Below are 16,534 nucleotides of genomic sequence, written 5' to 3' on the forward strand. Positions count from 1 at the left end.
CCCACCTTCCCCTCCCTCCTAGCTCTAACATGGAATATCAAATAATCATATATATATATATATAATATATTATTATATAATATATATATATATATATATATATATGTGTGTGTGTGTTTATGTGTATATTCATATTAATATTTATATTAAAGCTTGTATTCGATTTTTCTAGTATATTATTTTGATATTGTCTATCCAAGTCGGAAAATGGAATGAGTTTATTGTTTTATAAAATTATGTAAGTAATGATGAAAATAAAAAAATACATATAGCGCATAATCAATAATAATGAATATACAATAAATTGAGGTACCAATCATGACACTAATATACACGTTGGAATTAATGCACTCAAAAACATAACTAGTACAATGAAAACCGTAATCAAATTAATTAATGAATCTCATTACAAAAAAAAACGTATATAGTGTCATAATAAGACAGATCTTTCTCTCTTTCTTCTTCGTCTCTATTTCTCTTTCCTCTTTTTTTTTCTCTCTCTCCTTCATCTTCTCCTTTCTCTGTTTTCTCTCCGTCTCTATCTCTCTTTCGTTTTTTTCTCTCCTTCCTCTTCGCAACTAACTCTCCCTCTCCGCCTCTTACTCTCTCCTTCTTCTGCGTCTCTCCCTCTCTTCTCTCCCTCTCTTCTCTCCCTCTCTCCTCCCTCCCTCCCTCCTCTCTCCCTCTCTCCCTCCCTCCCTCCCCTCCCTCTCCTCTCTCCTCTCCCTCTCCCTCTCCCTCTCTTCCTCCCATCTCGTTTCCTTCTTGTACCCAACCCGGATGAGAGAGACAAAAGTCATAACGATAACCAGAATATCACTTAGTCATCCCTCTTTCCCTCCTCGTCATCTCCCATTCGTGCTACATAAGCCATAAATACGGAGAGAGAGAGAGAGAGAGAGAGAGAGAGAGAGAGAGAGAGAGAGAGAGAGAGAGAGAGAGAGAGAGAGAGAGAGAGAGAGAGAGAGAGAGAGAGAGGAAAAAAGGGTCTATAGCGCTGTTTCCGACTCCATCCCTCCTTTTACATTCTCTTTTATATTTCTCTTTCTCTCTTTTCTCTCCTCTTTCCATACTGTCTCCATAACCTCCTCCTCTTCCCACACTCCTTTGTGTTTATCCCTGCACCTTCCCTCAACTGACCTTTCCTGACCTTTTGACCTCAACCCCCCCCACACACACACACAAACACACCTTACTCCTGTGCCTTAACCGGCCGACCTTTCAACCGGCCCATAACATCGCGAGTAAGGTCATCAATATAGCAATAACGGATACTTATTCCCCATACTAATCAGGTCAAGACCTTTATAGTTTTGACCTTCAGGGGGGGAGGGAAGGGGAAAGGGGAGGGGGAATGGGGAGTTAAATCACCGGGGGAGAAGATATACGTCATATAAAATAACGAAGCTGCAATAAAACGACTTTTTCGAGTCTTTTTCATGAAGAGTTTTTGGAAGGCGCTCGTGTATTTCTTTCTCTGTGTTTTTCGTCTGTCACCTTCTGTCTCTTTCCAACTATTTCTACTCTCTCTCTCTCTCTCTCTCTCTCTCTCTCTCTCTCTCTCTCTCTCTCTCTCTCTCTCTCTCTCTCTCTCTCTCTCTCTCTCTCTCTCCAGTCACTCCCTCATACTCTTATTTATTCAACTCCTTCAACTCCTTTCTCACTCTCTCCCTTCCCTCCCTCCCTCAACACGTGTACGCGTATGTACGTAAGCGTGTATACATATATATATACGTGCACCTTCTATTGACAATTCCGCCCCGCCGCCGCCCGCGCTCGCCCTCTCCGCACGCAAATGCCTCGCAAGTTCGGCGAATATCCCGCAAACATACACTAGAAGCAGGTGTAATATTGCGTCGACGGCTGACATCACCTACAACAAGCCGGAGTGACGACCTCAGACGTCTCCCACGATTTTCAGGTCCAGCAAGCTCCCTCTTCCTCTCTCTCTCTCCTTCTCTCGCCCTCTCTCCCTTCTTCTCTTTTTCTCTCTCTCTCTCTCTCTCTCTCTCTCTCTCTTTCTCTCTCTCTCTCTCTCTCTCTCTCTCTCTCTCTACTACCCCTCCCCCTCTCTCCAACCCCATTTCCCCTACCCTCTTAACCTTACTCCCAACCTCCTCCTACTCCCCAACCTTCCCCTACTCTCCCCAACCACCCTTTCCGCCAAGGAGGGGGAAAAGTCGCAAGTCATTCCCTTAGGAAACCCAGTCTTCTCGAGTACCTGTTTGTTCCTCGTCGGGAAAGCCGAGTTTGGCTGCATTGCTCGTCCTTCTGCGCCGTCTCTCTCTCTCTCTCTCTCTCTCTCTCTCTCTCTCTCTCTCTCTCTCTCTCTCTCTCTCTCTCTCTCTCTCTCTCTCTCTCTGAATAGGGTAGTTTCCGGCTCTTAAATAATACTGATATTTCCAAACTGTTCCTCTCCCTCTCCCTCTCTAATTGGCTTCATACTCCACATCTTGCCCCCCCCTCTCCTCCCTCCCTCCTTCCCCAACGCTGCCATGGCCACCAAAACCTCCTGTGCACCCCCCCCCCCCACTTCTGACGTACACTCGACCTGGCTTCTTCCTCTCTCGTCCACACACAAGCTACCGACACCAATTTCCTGCTGGCCTGCCCTATCGCACTCTCTCTCTCTCTCTCCCCTCTTCCTACCTCCTCTGCTTACACTCCGTCTCTGTCTCCGTCTGTCTGTCTGTTTTCCCTTCCTCCTACCTCTCCACCCTTCTCTCTCTCTATTTCTCTCTCTCTCTATATATATATATATATATGTATTTCTCTCTCTCTCTCTCTCTCTCTCTCTCTCTCTCTCTCTCTCTCTCTCTCTCTCTCTCTCTCTCTCTCTCTCTCTCTCTCTCTCTCTACCTTCCCTCCCCTCCCCTCCCCAATTTTTTTTTTTTTTTACTTCCAACCTCATTTCTCAATTTCCACCGTTCTTCCCAATCCCTCGCCTGCCTTCCTCTCCATCATTCCTTCCCCTCGACCTTCCCTCAACCTATCCTTAACGGCGACCCTAAGTTCTCTCTTCCCCTAAGTTCTCTCTTCTCCCTAAGTTCTCTCTTCCCTAAGTTCCTTCCCCTAAGTTCTCTCTTCCCCTAAGTCTTCTTCCCCTAAGTTCTCTCTTCCCCTAAGTTCTCTCTCTATTCTCTCCCTAAGTTCTCTCTATTTCCTCCTAAGTTCTCTCTTCCCCTAAGTCTCTCACTCTTCCCCTAAGTTTCTTTCACCCTAAGTTTTCTCTCTCTTCCCTAAGTTCTCTCTTCCCCTAAGTTCTCTCTTCCCTAAGTTCTCTCTTCCCCTAAGTTCTCTCTTCCCCTAAGTTCTTCTCTTCCCCTAAGTTCTCTCTTTCCCCTAAGTTCTCTCTTCCCCCTAAGTTCTCTCTTCCCCTAAGTTCTCCTTCCCCTAAGTTCTCTCTTCCCTAGTTCTCTCTTCCCTAAGTTCTCTCTTCCCCTAAGTTCTCTCTTCCCCTAAGTTCTCTCTTCCCCTAAGTTCTCTCTTCCCCAAGTTCTCTCTTCCCCCTAAGTTCTCTCTTCCCCCTAAGTTCTCTCTTCCCCCTAAGTTCTCTCTTCCCCCTAAGTTCTCTCTTCCCCTAAGTTCTCTCTTCCCCTAAGTTCTCTCTTCCCCTAAGTTCTCTCTTTCCCCTAAGTTCTCTCTTTCCCCTAAGTTCTCTCTTCCCCCTAAGTTCTCTCTTCCCCTAAGTTCTCTCTTCCCCCTAGTTCTCTCTTCCCCTAAGCCAAACCCAAACCCTCCCCCTTCTCCGTTTACCCCAAGGACCCCCTTCCCCCCTCTCCGTGTACCCCCAAGGACCCCCCTCCCCCCTCTCCGTTTACCCCAAGGACCCCCTCCCCCCTCTTTGTGTACCCCAAGGACCCCTCCCCCCCTTCTTTATCTGTCCGAAAATACCCCCTGAATTATGCGCCGTTCTTGGCCCCGTCCGCGCGGCGATGATGACTCCAACTCATCAGTCATCCTTCTTGCTCTTCTTCGGTCCGTGGGTTTTCTCCTTTCTTCGGTTTCTCTTCCTTTTCTGGTGTGTCTCCAACCTCTTTCTCTTCTCTCTCTCTCTCTTTCCCCTTCCCTACACCCAGACGCGACCCTCTTTCTCTCTCCCTCTCTCTTTCTCTTCTCTCTCTCTCTCTTTCCTTCCTACACCAGACGCGACCTCTTTCTCTCTCCCTCTCTCTTTCTCTTTCTCTCTCTCTCTCTTTCCCCTTCCCTACACCCAGACGCGACCCTCTTTCTCTCTCCCTCTCTCTTTCTCCTCTTTCTCTTTCTCTCTCTCTTTCCCCTTCCCTACACCCAGACGCGACCCTCTTTCTCTCTCCCTCTCTCTTTCTCCTTCTCTTTCTCTTTCTCTCTCTCTTTCCCCTTCCCTATACCCAGACGCGACCCTCTTTCTCTCTCCCTCTCTCCTTCTCTTTCTCTTTCTCTCTCTCTCCTTCCCCTTCCCTACACCCAGACGCGACCCTCTTTCTCTCTCCCTCTCTCTTTCTCCTTCTCTTTCTCTTTCTCTCTCTCTCTTTCCCCTTCCCTACACCCAGACGCGACCCTCCAAGACTCTCATATTAGGTCTAGGTGACAGACTCTGGGACTCGTTTCAATACAGAGTCGCGAGACCAGATGGGATTCTGTGGCAGGCAAATGCTGAAATATTGGAAGCACACAGAGGGACGAATAGAGAGCGAGCGAGAGTGAGTGATTGAGTGAGTGTGTGGATGTTATGTTCGCTCACTCGCTCGCTCACTCACACACACGCACGCATACTCATTCACTCACTCACTCACTCACTCACACACAATAGAGTAGAGGGGAGGGAGGGAGGGAGGGAGGGAGGGAGAGGGAGAGAGGGAGAGAGGGAGAGAGGAGAGGAGAGAGAGAGAGAGAGAGAGAGAGAGAGAGAGAGAGAGAGAGAGAGAGAGAGAGAGAGAGAGAGAGAGAGAGAGAGAGAGAGAGAGAGAGAGAGAGAGAGAGAGAGAGAGAGAGAGAGATAAAAGAAAGAAAGAAAGAAAAAAAGAAAGAAAAAAAGAAAAAGAGAAAGAAAGGAGAGAAAGAGAGAAAGAAAGAGAAAGAGACAGACAGACAGACAGAGAAAGAAAGAGAATTAGACGAAAAGCGAAATATCCAGCACAAAGCAAAGAGCTCTGTGAGGTGAGGTGCGAGGGGGGGGGGGGAGTCGAGCGAGAAACAAATGGAGATGAAGAAATCTGAAGGGCGGGAGCCAGAGGGCGTGCGCGCGTGGAGGGAAGTTCACAATGATAGCAAAAGGTTGAGGATGTTGATACAGTTGGGAGGCAGGGAAGGGCGGGGCAGAGACAGAGACAGGGCGAGGGGAGGGAGTAAAAAGGAAGAGGGAGACAGGGCGAGGGGAGGGAGTAAAAAGGAAGAGGGAGACAGGGAGTGGGGAGGGAGAGGAGAGAAAGGGGAGGAGAGGGGAGAGGAGAGAGAAGGGGGAGGGAAAAAAGGAGGGGGAGAATGTAGGGGAAAGAAGAGTGATAGGGGAAGGAGTTGTGAAAGAATGAGAGGGAAAGGGGAGGAAGAACTGAGGGAGGGAGGGGAGGGGAGGGGAGGGGAGGGGAGGGACAGGAGAGAGGGAGAGGATGAGGGGAACAGGAGAGGAGAGAGGAGAGGAGAGAGAGAGAGAGAGAAGAGAGAGAGAGGGAGAGAGAGAGAGAGAGGAGGAGAGAGGAGAGAGAGAGAGAGAGAGAGAGGGGGGGGGAGAGAGAGAATGGGAAAGAAAAGCGAGAGAGAGAGAGAATGGGAAAGAAAAGCGAGAGAGAGAGGGGAAGGAAAAGGGAGAGAGCGAGGAAGGAAAATGGGAAAGAGAGGAAAAGAAAAAGGGGAAAGAGAGAGGACAAGGATGGAAAGTAGACAAAGGGGAGACCGAGGAGAAGAAAAGGAGAGATGTCCACGAAGACAAAAGAGGTGCGAAAACAAAGAGGGAATAACGCGTGGAAGAGAGAGAGAAACGAAGGAGAAAAAAAATGGAATAGATAGGTAAAAGGAAAATCGTAATAGACAACAAGGAGAAAGAAAGTGGAATAAGGAAGAAAATAGAAGAAAAAGTAACGCCATTTTTTTTTTTTTTTTAAGAGGTGGAGGAATTACATTTTTTTAAGGAGGAGAAACTGTCTTCAGAATACATCGAATACAACGTCTTCAATCAAACAAACTTTGAAAAAAAAAGAAAAAAGAAAAACAATCCTTTCCATCCACAACCCTCCACACACACAGACACACACACACACACACACACACACACACACACACACACACACACACACACACACACACACACACACACACACACACACTACAACCCCCCCCACCCCCCCTCCCCCCCCCACACACACACCGCCGAAACAATCCCCCGAAATATCCAGCCGCGCTATCTAGAGTATCCATTCAACCTTATATCCAGCCCTCGACATCCTTGAAATCCACAACTTATCCCAGACCAGCCCACAAGCCTCGGAATCCCCCCTCTCTCCCTTCCCTCCACACTCCCCCTCCACTCCCCCTTATCCCTTACTCCCCCTCCCTCCCCACACAAACTCCTTCCAACCCCATTCGACTTCCACTCCCACTATTCCCCCTCATCCCTTACTCCAACAATCCTCCCTCATCCCTTACTCCAACAATCCTCCCTCATCCCTTACTCCAACAATCCTCCCTCATCCCTTACTCCAACAATCCTCCCTCATCCCTCACTCCAACTCCCACACAAACTGCCCCCCTTCCTCCTCTTCCCCTCCCCTCCCCCCACCCACACAGTTATCCTGGAATTCTCCTACTCGTCCTTCCCCTCCAATATTCCCCACCTCCCCTCTTTCCTTATTTCCCCCTCCCTCCTCTAACAAGCGCCACCCTCCCCCCCTTCATCCTCCACCCCGCCCCCCTCCGCTCCCCCAAACCCAAAAGCCAAGCCAGCAAGTCCTTCTGGAGTTCTGAGACACAACGCTCCCTGACAAAAGGAGGGAGGGAGGGAGGGAGGGAGGGAGGGAGAGAGGGAGGGAGGGAGGGAGAGAGAGAGAGAGAGAGAGAGAGAGGGAGAGGGAGAGAGAGAGAGAGAGAGAGAGAAGAGAGAGAGAGAGAGAGAGAGAGAGAGAGAAAGACAGAGAGAGAAAGACAGAGAGAAAGACAGAGACAGAGAAAGACAGAGACAGAGAAAGACAGAGACAGAGAAAGACAGAGACAGAGACAGACAAAGACAGACAGACAGAGACAAGAACACAGAAACAGCGAGAGAGAAAGAGAAAAGACAATCACTCCCTCTTTCTCCCTCTCCCTCTCTCCCTCTCCCTCTCCCTCTCTCGCACACAAGCTGGCAGGCTGGGAATCGATTCCGTCGCTGGAAACACAGCTGACAGATGGGGCCTGTTGGAACGCAGAACCCAGATTTTGATTGCGATGTAATGAAGCTCTAATGGAATTCGTATTAAATGGTCATATCAACTTTGCAAATTACGGTCTAACCACTGTGCAAATGTCGGGATTGAATATATGTAACCCCTCCTCCCTATCCCCCTTGTGCAAGTTTCCGGTTGCAGAAATGGCGGGAGGGGGGGGGAAGGCGGGGGGGGGGATGAAGGAGGGAGGAGTGGGAAAGGGGGGGGAGGGGGGGAGGGGGTGTCCGAGGGTTGTAGGAATTGCGATGAGCGGAGGAAAAGGAGGAATGGGAGGGGGGGAGGGGGGAGGGGGGGGAAATTGAGGGTAAAGTGTTTCCCGCACGAGAGAATGGGAGGATAAAGGAGGGATGGGAAGGATAGAATAGGATACGATAGGATAGGAAGGGAGGGTAGGATAGGATAGGATAGGATAGAATAGGATAGGAAGGAGAGGGGGTGGTGAGGGCAGGGGAGGGGAGGGCAGGGGAGGGGAGGGCAGGGGAGGGGAGGGGAGGGCAGGGGAGGGGAGGGGAGGGGAGGGAAGGAAAGGAAATTTCTACGTAAGGAGAGGAAGGAGAATAAAATAAAAAGGCTCTTTGGTTAACAATAGAAAAGTTAAAAGTGGATCAAAAACCGACACATTCTAAGAAAACCTTGATAAAGGTGACCCATCACAGGAGAGGGAGAGGGAGAGAGAGAGAGAGAGAGAGAGAGAGAGAGGAGAGAGAGAGATGAAGAGAGGAGAGAGAGAGAGAGAGAGAGAGAGAGAGAGAGAGAAAGAGAGAAAGAAAGAGAAAGAAAGAGAAAGAAAGAGAAAAAAAAAGAAAAAGAGAAAGAGAAAAAGAGAAAAAGAGAAAGAGAAAGAGAAAAAGAGTAAAAAGAGAAAGAGAAAAAGAGAAAGAGAAAGAGAAAGGGACCACCGAACGAAGCATGTAGACAGCACAGCCAGCCCCGGGAACACAGCACAGCCATACAGTTAACAAAGCCCCTCGTGCTAGTGTGGGCTTTTGGGTAAATCGTCACGCAAAGAATTAACAAAGCAGGGAAGGAGAGGAAGAGAGGAGAAGACTCCGCTGACAGATGTGAAGTTAATGGACTCCGGGAAGCGGGGAATGAGGAGATGCGAAGAATAAACGGGGAATGAGGAAATCTGGAGAAGAATTGGGGAATGAAGAGATGCGAAGAATAAACGGGGAATGAGGAAACTGGAGAAGAATTGGGGAATGAGGAAGTCTGGAGAGGAAATAAACGGGGAATGAGGAAATCTGGAGAAGAAACAAACGCGGAATGAGGAAATCCGATTGAATAAACAGTAAATGAGGATATAAGGAGAAGAAATAGAGAATAAGAATATCCGAAGAAGAAACGAATAAAGGAATCCGGAGTGAAGAACAAGAAGTTGTAATGATATAAATATGCAAATAATCAGCCTCTGAACGGAGGATAAAGAAAAGAGAATGAGGGAGACAAAAATAAATAAAATAAATAAATAAATAAATAAATAAATAAATAAATAAATAAATAATAATAATAATAATAATAATAATAATTTAATAAGAAATAACAAATAAAACGGAAACACCGATAGTTCAGGAGAAAATCAAAGATAAAGAGAATTATTTAAATTATTTTAATTATTTAAATACGTTGTTCCCAGTCACGCAAAACACGAAAAACTGCATTTTTTTTTTATAACATACTGAAGAAAATACAACGTAAGTGTCTTCTAGTACTCACACTTTCTCCGGTCTTTATTTTTTTTATTTTTTTTTTACTGGAATACATACCTGAAAAGAGAGAGAGAAAATATTCGTTAGCGATCGATTCAATTAAAAACAACACTGATACAACTATAATATCAATAATAGACAGATAGATAGATAGATAAATAGATAAATACAAAGTATGTAATAATACTGATAATTGACACTGACGGCAATAATGAGAATGATGGTAATGAAAAAATAGTGATAACGATGACAATGATAATGATAATGATAATGACAGTGGATGATGATGATAACGAAGACAATGATGACGATGATGATGATAATGAAAAAGAGAGTGATGATAATACCAAACAACAATAATAATTAGCCCACCAAGAACACCCCCCCCCCCTCAAAATAAAGGTCTTGCAACAAAAGCAGCCTGCAATGTACATAGGCCTACACTACAGCCTGCTCCTCCCCCCCCCCCTCCGCTCTTCCTTGTGCTAGCGTGTCCAGCCGTCTGTGATTGGCTCGGCGATTTGAGAATAATAGCAAGGACTGTGATTGGCGTTTTACTCCAATATTCTTCAAATATGCATTCATTAATAGAGCTTCGCATATATGAATACACAGACAGAGTGATGCGGTGGGAGGGGAGGGGGGTGAGGGAGGGGTGAGGGTAGGGGGGAAGAGGGAAGGGGAAGGGGAGGAAAGAAGGGAGAGGGAGGAAGGGGTGGGGTGGGGTGGGAAGGGACGGAGAGAGGGAGAGGGAAAGGGAAGGAGAAGAGAGGGAAGGGACGGAGAAAGGGAGAGGGAGAGGGAAGAGAGGGAAAGAGGGAAGAGAGGGAGAGGGAGAGGGAGAGAGAGAGAGAGAGAGAGAGAGAGAGAGAGAGAGAGAGAGAGAGAGAGAGAGAGAGAGAGAGAGAGAGAGAGAGAGAGAGAGAGAGAGAGAGAGAGAGAGAGAAGGTACGGAGAAAGGGAGAGGGAAGGTGAAGAGGAGGGAGGAGAGGGGGAAGGAAAGAGAAAAAGGAAGGGACGAAGAGTAGAGAGAAAGAGGGAGAGGGAGATGACAAGCTTGAAAATAAAACCGATAAATACAAATTAACCTGCAATTCACGATTTTTTTTCTAAAAAGCTTAATCGTCTCAATGAATGAATAATTCTCTCCTCTTCCTCCTCCATTCTCTCTTCCATTATTTTCGGCCGCCCTCGCTTACCCGTTCCCTAACCTCTAATGGTATTAATTAAACTTTTTTTTCACTCTCCCAATTCTTTTCTTACTAAAATTATTCATTTGACTGCTTAAAATTCTCATTACCCTTTCTACCTTTCTATATATATAATTTTTCTTTTGTATTTCTCATTCCCCTCATCCCGTTTCTCTATCCATATTTCTCTCCTCTGTCTCTTCTTTCTTCTTTCACTTTCTCGCTCGCTCGCTCTCTCTTTCTCTTTCTCTTACTTTCAGTCTTTTTCTTTCCTTCTCTCTCTCTCTCTCTCTCTCCCTCTCTCTCTCTCCCTCTCTCTCTCCCTCTCCTCGAACCCTCACCTTCAATTCCCTCCTTCCCTATTCCTCTCCTTTCTTTCCCTCTCTCTTCCCCCCTCCTCTTTCCCTTCCCCTCCCCTCACCCTCTCTCCCCCCACCTTCCTTCTTCCTCCGAAAAATATCTAACCTATCGCACCATGATAATCGAAGACCTAAAAAAAAAAAGTAAAAAGCGAAAACAAGAAAAACTCCGACAGACACAAGACGCGGATTTTCATATCTGTCGACCAAATATTCAAATTTCGCTCACCCATCGCTTCCTCGATGCCTCTACACGCCGCTTCGCCGCCGCCGCCCACACGGACACGCTCGCTCCCCCACGCCCACGATGCCCTCCGACCCCAACCGCCTACCCTCCCGCCCACTCGTCATGCCCCAAACTACCTTATCCTATAACATCCACTTCGTATACAGAATACCCACACCGTATTAATTTCATGTCCAGTACACGTAACAGTGGTATCCGACAGCATCAGAGTGGCGGTCGGTGGTACTTTTGCCCTCAAGGAGGAAGACAGTGGTAAACAACGAGGCGGAAGGTACTATTGTGTTACTGCCAAGGGTCTACTTACATACAAACACATCCAGAAAATCACCCATATGCACATACACACCAGCTAACGCGTGCACAAATAGGCATACGCACGAATGCACATATAAATATACACACGAAGGCTAACTTACACAGATGCGTGTGAAGTCCACATACATACACCATACAATGTAAACAAACAAACGCGTGTGCATACATAAACACACGTACACAACAAAACGTCTTTAAATGGGACAATGGGAACAGAAGCAAAGCGAAAAAAAGTGAAAAAAGCGATTCAAAACCAAACGGATAATAAACTCAAAATATCGTTTATAAAACATTGCCACAAAAATCTTATACTATTACATAATAATTAATGTACCAGAATATAAACGTCCACCGCACACACACACACACACACACACACACACACACACACACACACACACACACACACACACACACACACACACACACACACACACACACACACACAACCCCCCCCCCCTCAAAATATGGAAAAAAAACGCTTTCCTCCTGAACGGCTGCCTCCCTCACCCAAAATACGGAAATAGTCGATGGCAAGACTTCTTAGGCTGACTGACTAGCGGCGCTCGATGTACACACACACACACACACACACACACACACACACACACACACACACACACACACACACACACACACACACACACACACACACACACACACACACACACACCTCCCCTCATTCAACGACGGGGAAGGTGTGTGTATGTGGACGCGAAATTTGAAATTGAGGGGGGGTAGGGAGGGGGTGAGAGGAATGTAAGGAGGAGGGATGGTGAGGAGGGGGGGGGAGGAGGAATGGTGGGATGGGAAGAATGGACGAGAGGGGTAGTAAAGAGAGAAAGAGAGAGGAGAGGGAAGGGGCGGAGAGAGAGGAGAGAGAGGAGAGGAGGAGAGGAGAGAAGGGAGAGGAGAGAGAGGAGAGAAGAGAAAGGAGATAGGAGAGAGGGGAGAGGGACGAGAGGAGAGAGAGAAGAGAGGAGAGAGAGAGAGAGAGAGAGAGAAGAGAGAGAGAGAGAGAGAGAGGGGAGAGAGAGAGAGAGAGAGAGAGAGAGAGGAGAGAGAGAGAGAGAGAGAGAGAGAGAGAGAGAGAGAGAGAGAGAGAGAGAGAGAGAGAGAGAGAGAGAGAGAGAGAGAGAAACCGAAATCGAGAAAGAGAAAGACAGACAACGGCAGACACACACAAAAAAAGAGCAATAACATTTTTTTTAAATCGTAAATCAGCATTAGCTATTACCACGCCTCTCCTCTCACTCGCCCCCCGATAATTAAGTCACTGATTGTGCACTTAATTAGCAAATACCCCCTAATTACAGACAAACGGAGCAAAGCGTCAAAACATAAATAAATCCACGTGCGATGGGGGCAAATGGCCCTTTATTGCATCATACCATTCATTCTAATGTAAAATATTAGTACGCCATGTGCAGACCACGTTAAGCCTTTCCATGGGGAGTCAAAAGCCGACCCTGATGAAGTGGCTTTTAATCTATTGTATTTAACAATAAAGTGAACTTCCTGTATGTCATGTTTTTTGTTTTAATTTTCGTTTTTTTCTTTTCTTTTTTTAAGAATCCACGGGGCTGCTTTATATATTTTGAAGTCCTCTCTTTTTCCCTTCCCTCACCCATTTTCTGCAGATCTTTCTCTTCTCCTCTTTTTCATGTTTTAGGCCTTTCTTTCTCTTTCCTCCTCCTCCTTCTTCCATCTATTTCTTCATATTTTCGCTCTTCATTCTGCTTCGCCAACCTTTTCAAAATTTCTTTATTCCTCCTTCCACTCTTTTCTCCCTCCCTTCATCCCCTTTCGATCTTTCATCTCCCTTTCGGATTCATTTTAATATCTTTTCTTCTTTTTCTTTTTTTTTCTCTATTTCTCCTTTCTTCCTCTTTCTCCTCCTCCTCCTCCTTATATCATCCATTTCATCCTCCCATCCATTCTAAAAACCTTTTATTTTTATCTTTTTCCTTCGTCTCCTTCTCCTCGTCCTCTTCCCCCATTTCGCCCTCCGACACATTTTAAAGACCAATTCTTTTCTTCCTTTCTATTTCTCCTTCTTCTTCCTCTTCTTTTTCTTCTTCTTCTTTTTCCCCTTCCCCATCCCCTTATTCTCCTTCTCCTCCTCCTCCCCCTCCAACCCCCCCAAAAAAAACTTTCCTTTCTTCCTCTTCATTCTTCCTCCTTTCTCCTTCTTCCTCCATTTCGCGTCGTCCGTTTCGCGTGTCATTCATTTCGCGCCTCTCGTCCCTGGTGTTTTAACCCTTTGATATCTCGCAGTCGACCGGTTTTCTCAGATGCCTTCGACCGCTGTGAAATTCGCGGACAAAGCACACAAGCATTTTCCTTTCATTTCCTTTCATTTCCTTCATTTCATTCTCTCTATACACTTCTTTTTTATCTTCTTTCCCCTTTTCAACAATGCTGTACAATGCACGCAAACGTGTAGGTCCACAATCGTCCCAAATATATTTATGACTCATTTAAATTCACTTTGGCCATAAACATAAATTGAAATACCCTTTTGAACATTGTATTTGAAAATCCAATTAGTCCGTACCGCAAAGCACATAAATTGTATCTTTCATTTTTTTTTTTACATGAACCTAGAAAACAGCCGTTAGCAACACATACACCCTCCCCACCCCCCCCCCAAAAAAACGAAATCAAGACAATAATAATCACAATGCCATCTAAAAAACATCACCTCAGATTCCCAAATTTTCAGAGAAAAAAAAAGACAACACACTATTCCCCCAAACACGGGAAAAAATGACAAAACACGAAAAAAAAACCACTTTTGTCGTATTTAACCCCATAAAACGAAGACTCAATTCCATAAAGCCAGGCCGAGTGCGGCTTCAGATTCCACTGTACGGGGGTGTAATTCCCTGATTGTTGACGGTGCAAACAGAACAGTGATCGCGTCAACGTCCTGATTTCCCTGTTATTTTAAGCTCTCTTACCTGCTTTTGATTTATTCCCAGGAAAGAAAAAAAATCGGAAAAAAAATTAGTGGCGAAGGGGAAGGGGGAAAGTATCCAACAGATTTTTTTTTTCTTTTTAACCTCGTCATTGTAATGATCGCGGATGACGAGGAAAGGAATGGCCAATCAGGAGGACCGAAGTACTGCGATAAAATGAGACCAAACGGGTCGGCCAGATCGGGCCTCCAAGAATGACTGCCAATCAGATGACGGACATAAAGCATATATATAATCCTTAACCAGCGGCTCTGGCACGACGGCCCAGGGATAATGATCACCATTCGAGGCAAGAGCTCACCTCACTTCTCCGCAGCTCACCTCACTCCTACGAAGCTCACCTCACTCCTACGACGCTCACCTCACTCCTACGACGCTCACCTCACTCCTACGACGCTCACCTCACTCCTACGAAGCTCACCTCACTCTAACACACCCCCACCTCACTCCAACACACCCCACCTCAATCCAACACACCCCCACCTCACCCCAACACACCCCCACCTCAATCCAACACCCCCCCACCTCTCTCCTCTATTAGGCTTGCTTCAGCCGAGGTTGCATCACCAACTTCGCGAGGATAATGCCAGTTTTGGGTGACCGAGGCCCGGCGGTAACCAAATACGAGGCGGTTGGCAAGACGCGCGCTCGGTATTACGGCCGAAATGAATAGTTTGCCGGAGATCAGAAAGCGGGAAGGAGGAGAGGGGCAGAAGGAGGAGGAAGGTGGTGGTGGTGGTGAATGGGGAGAAGGTAGTGGTGGAGGTGGTAGAAGAAGCAGAAAATGAAAAGAAAGAGAGGAAGAAGATGAAAAGAAAGTGAGGAAGAAGAAGAAAGAAAAATGAAGAAGCAAAAGACGATGATGATGATCAAGAATTACAAGAAGAAGAAGAGAAGGATGATCAGACAAATCACTAATTCAGAGAGGAGGCCAGTACAATGGCGGCCCTGAACAATAATCTATCACCCCTTTCCGGACGACGCTGCGGCTGAACCACGAGCCCGGGACAATGGTTTTGCTATGATGGACGGTTCTGGTATTGTTCACGAAAGGAGACCCTATCCTAGCGTATCCTATCCTATCCTAGCGTATCCTATCCTATCTTAGCGTATCCTATTCTATCTTACGCTATCCTCTTCTATCGTATCGTGTCGTATTCTATCGTATTCTGTCCCATTCCATCGTGCTCTCTCCTATCCTATCCTGTTCTCTCGTAGTCTCTTCTATCCTATCCTCTCCTATCCTATTCTACCGAACTCTCTCCTATCCTATCCTATTCTATCGTACTCTCTCCTATCCTATCCTATCCTACCCCATTCTATCCTACCTTAACCTATCCTACGCTTTGCCGCTCGCTCGTTCAACCGCGCAGCAACATTGGATCCGATCCTATAACCGGGTTGCGTTATGGAAGACGAAAGACCGATAGAGGTTTAGGAAAGGTTTCTGAGGCTTGTTTCTGTATATTCACTTTCTACCCTTGTAGACAGACAGACGACAGGCAAGCAGATAGACAGACAGGCAGACAGACACGCACACACACACACAGCACAAAAAAAGACATTTTCATACATCCTTTCCTATTCGCTAATAAATACATCACACATATCTCTTCCTATTTGTGTATACTCACACACACACACACACACACACACACACACACACACACACACACACACACACACACACACACACACACACACACACACACACACACATTATATATATATATATATATATATATATATATATATATATATATATATATATATATATATATATATATATATATATATTAATAAAAGCCCATCCACGGCGCGAACCGAATCTCTCGCACCACCTCCAGCAAGCTCATCATGGGCTCTTGTTTCAACCTGGCAACAATTTGTATCCATTTTGTGGTCGTGGCCAAGAAGGCGTAAAAATGACGCCCCGCCCCCTTGGCTTATGCTCCCGAGGGGCGCCGCTACCTGCTGCCGCCACCGCCGCCCGCCCGCCCGCGCCCTCGTTTGTCAAGTATCATCTAGACTGCGAATTACCGATCCCTCGAAATTACTCTTTCGTTGTGGGTATGTGGGAGGGAAGGGGAGGGGATGGGGGGCGGAAGGGAAGGGGGGCGGAAGGGAAGGGGAGGGGAGGGTGAGGAGAAGGGAGGAAGGTGGAGGGAGAGGTGGAGGAGGAAGGGGAGGTGGGTGGTGGTGGAAGAGGAAGGGAGGAGGAGGAGGAGGAGGAGGAGGAGGAGGAGGAGGAAGGAGGAGGGGGAAGAAGGAGGAAGAGAAGGAGGAGGAGAGAGAGGAAAGGAGAAGAGAGAGAAGGAGGAAAGGAGGAGGAGAAG

The 16,534-nt window shown here is 46.7% G+C and overlaps 1 protein-coding gene across 1 annotated transcript in view; it reads left to right on the plus strand.

Moving 5' to 3' along the window:
* The window catches only part of LOC119572625, a 43,082-nt gene extending 28,453 nt beyond the window's left edge, over nt 1-14,629 (plus strand). Inside the window, exons 2-3 of the mRNA XM_037919730.1 lie at nt 11,049-11,154; nt 14,445-14,629. Of these exons, the coding sequence (XP_037775658.1) occupies nt 11,049-11,154; nt 14,445-14,629 (291 nt within the window). The remainder of the gene's footprint in view (nt 1-11,048; nt 11,155-14,444) is intronic.
* Nucleotides 14,630-16,534: the final 1,905 nt, after the last annotated feature.

The sequence above is a fragment of the Penaeus monodon genome, chromosome 4 (assembly GCF_015228065.2).
Source record: "Penaeus monodon isolate SGIC_2016 chromosome 4, NSTDA_Pmon_1, whole genome shotgun sequence".
Classification (NCBI taxonomy): Eukaryota; Metazoa; Arthropoda; class Malacostraca; order Decapoda; family Penaeidae; genus Penaeus; species Penaeus monodon.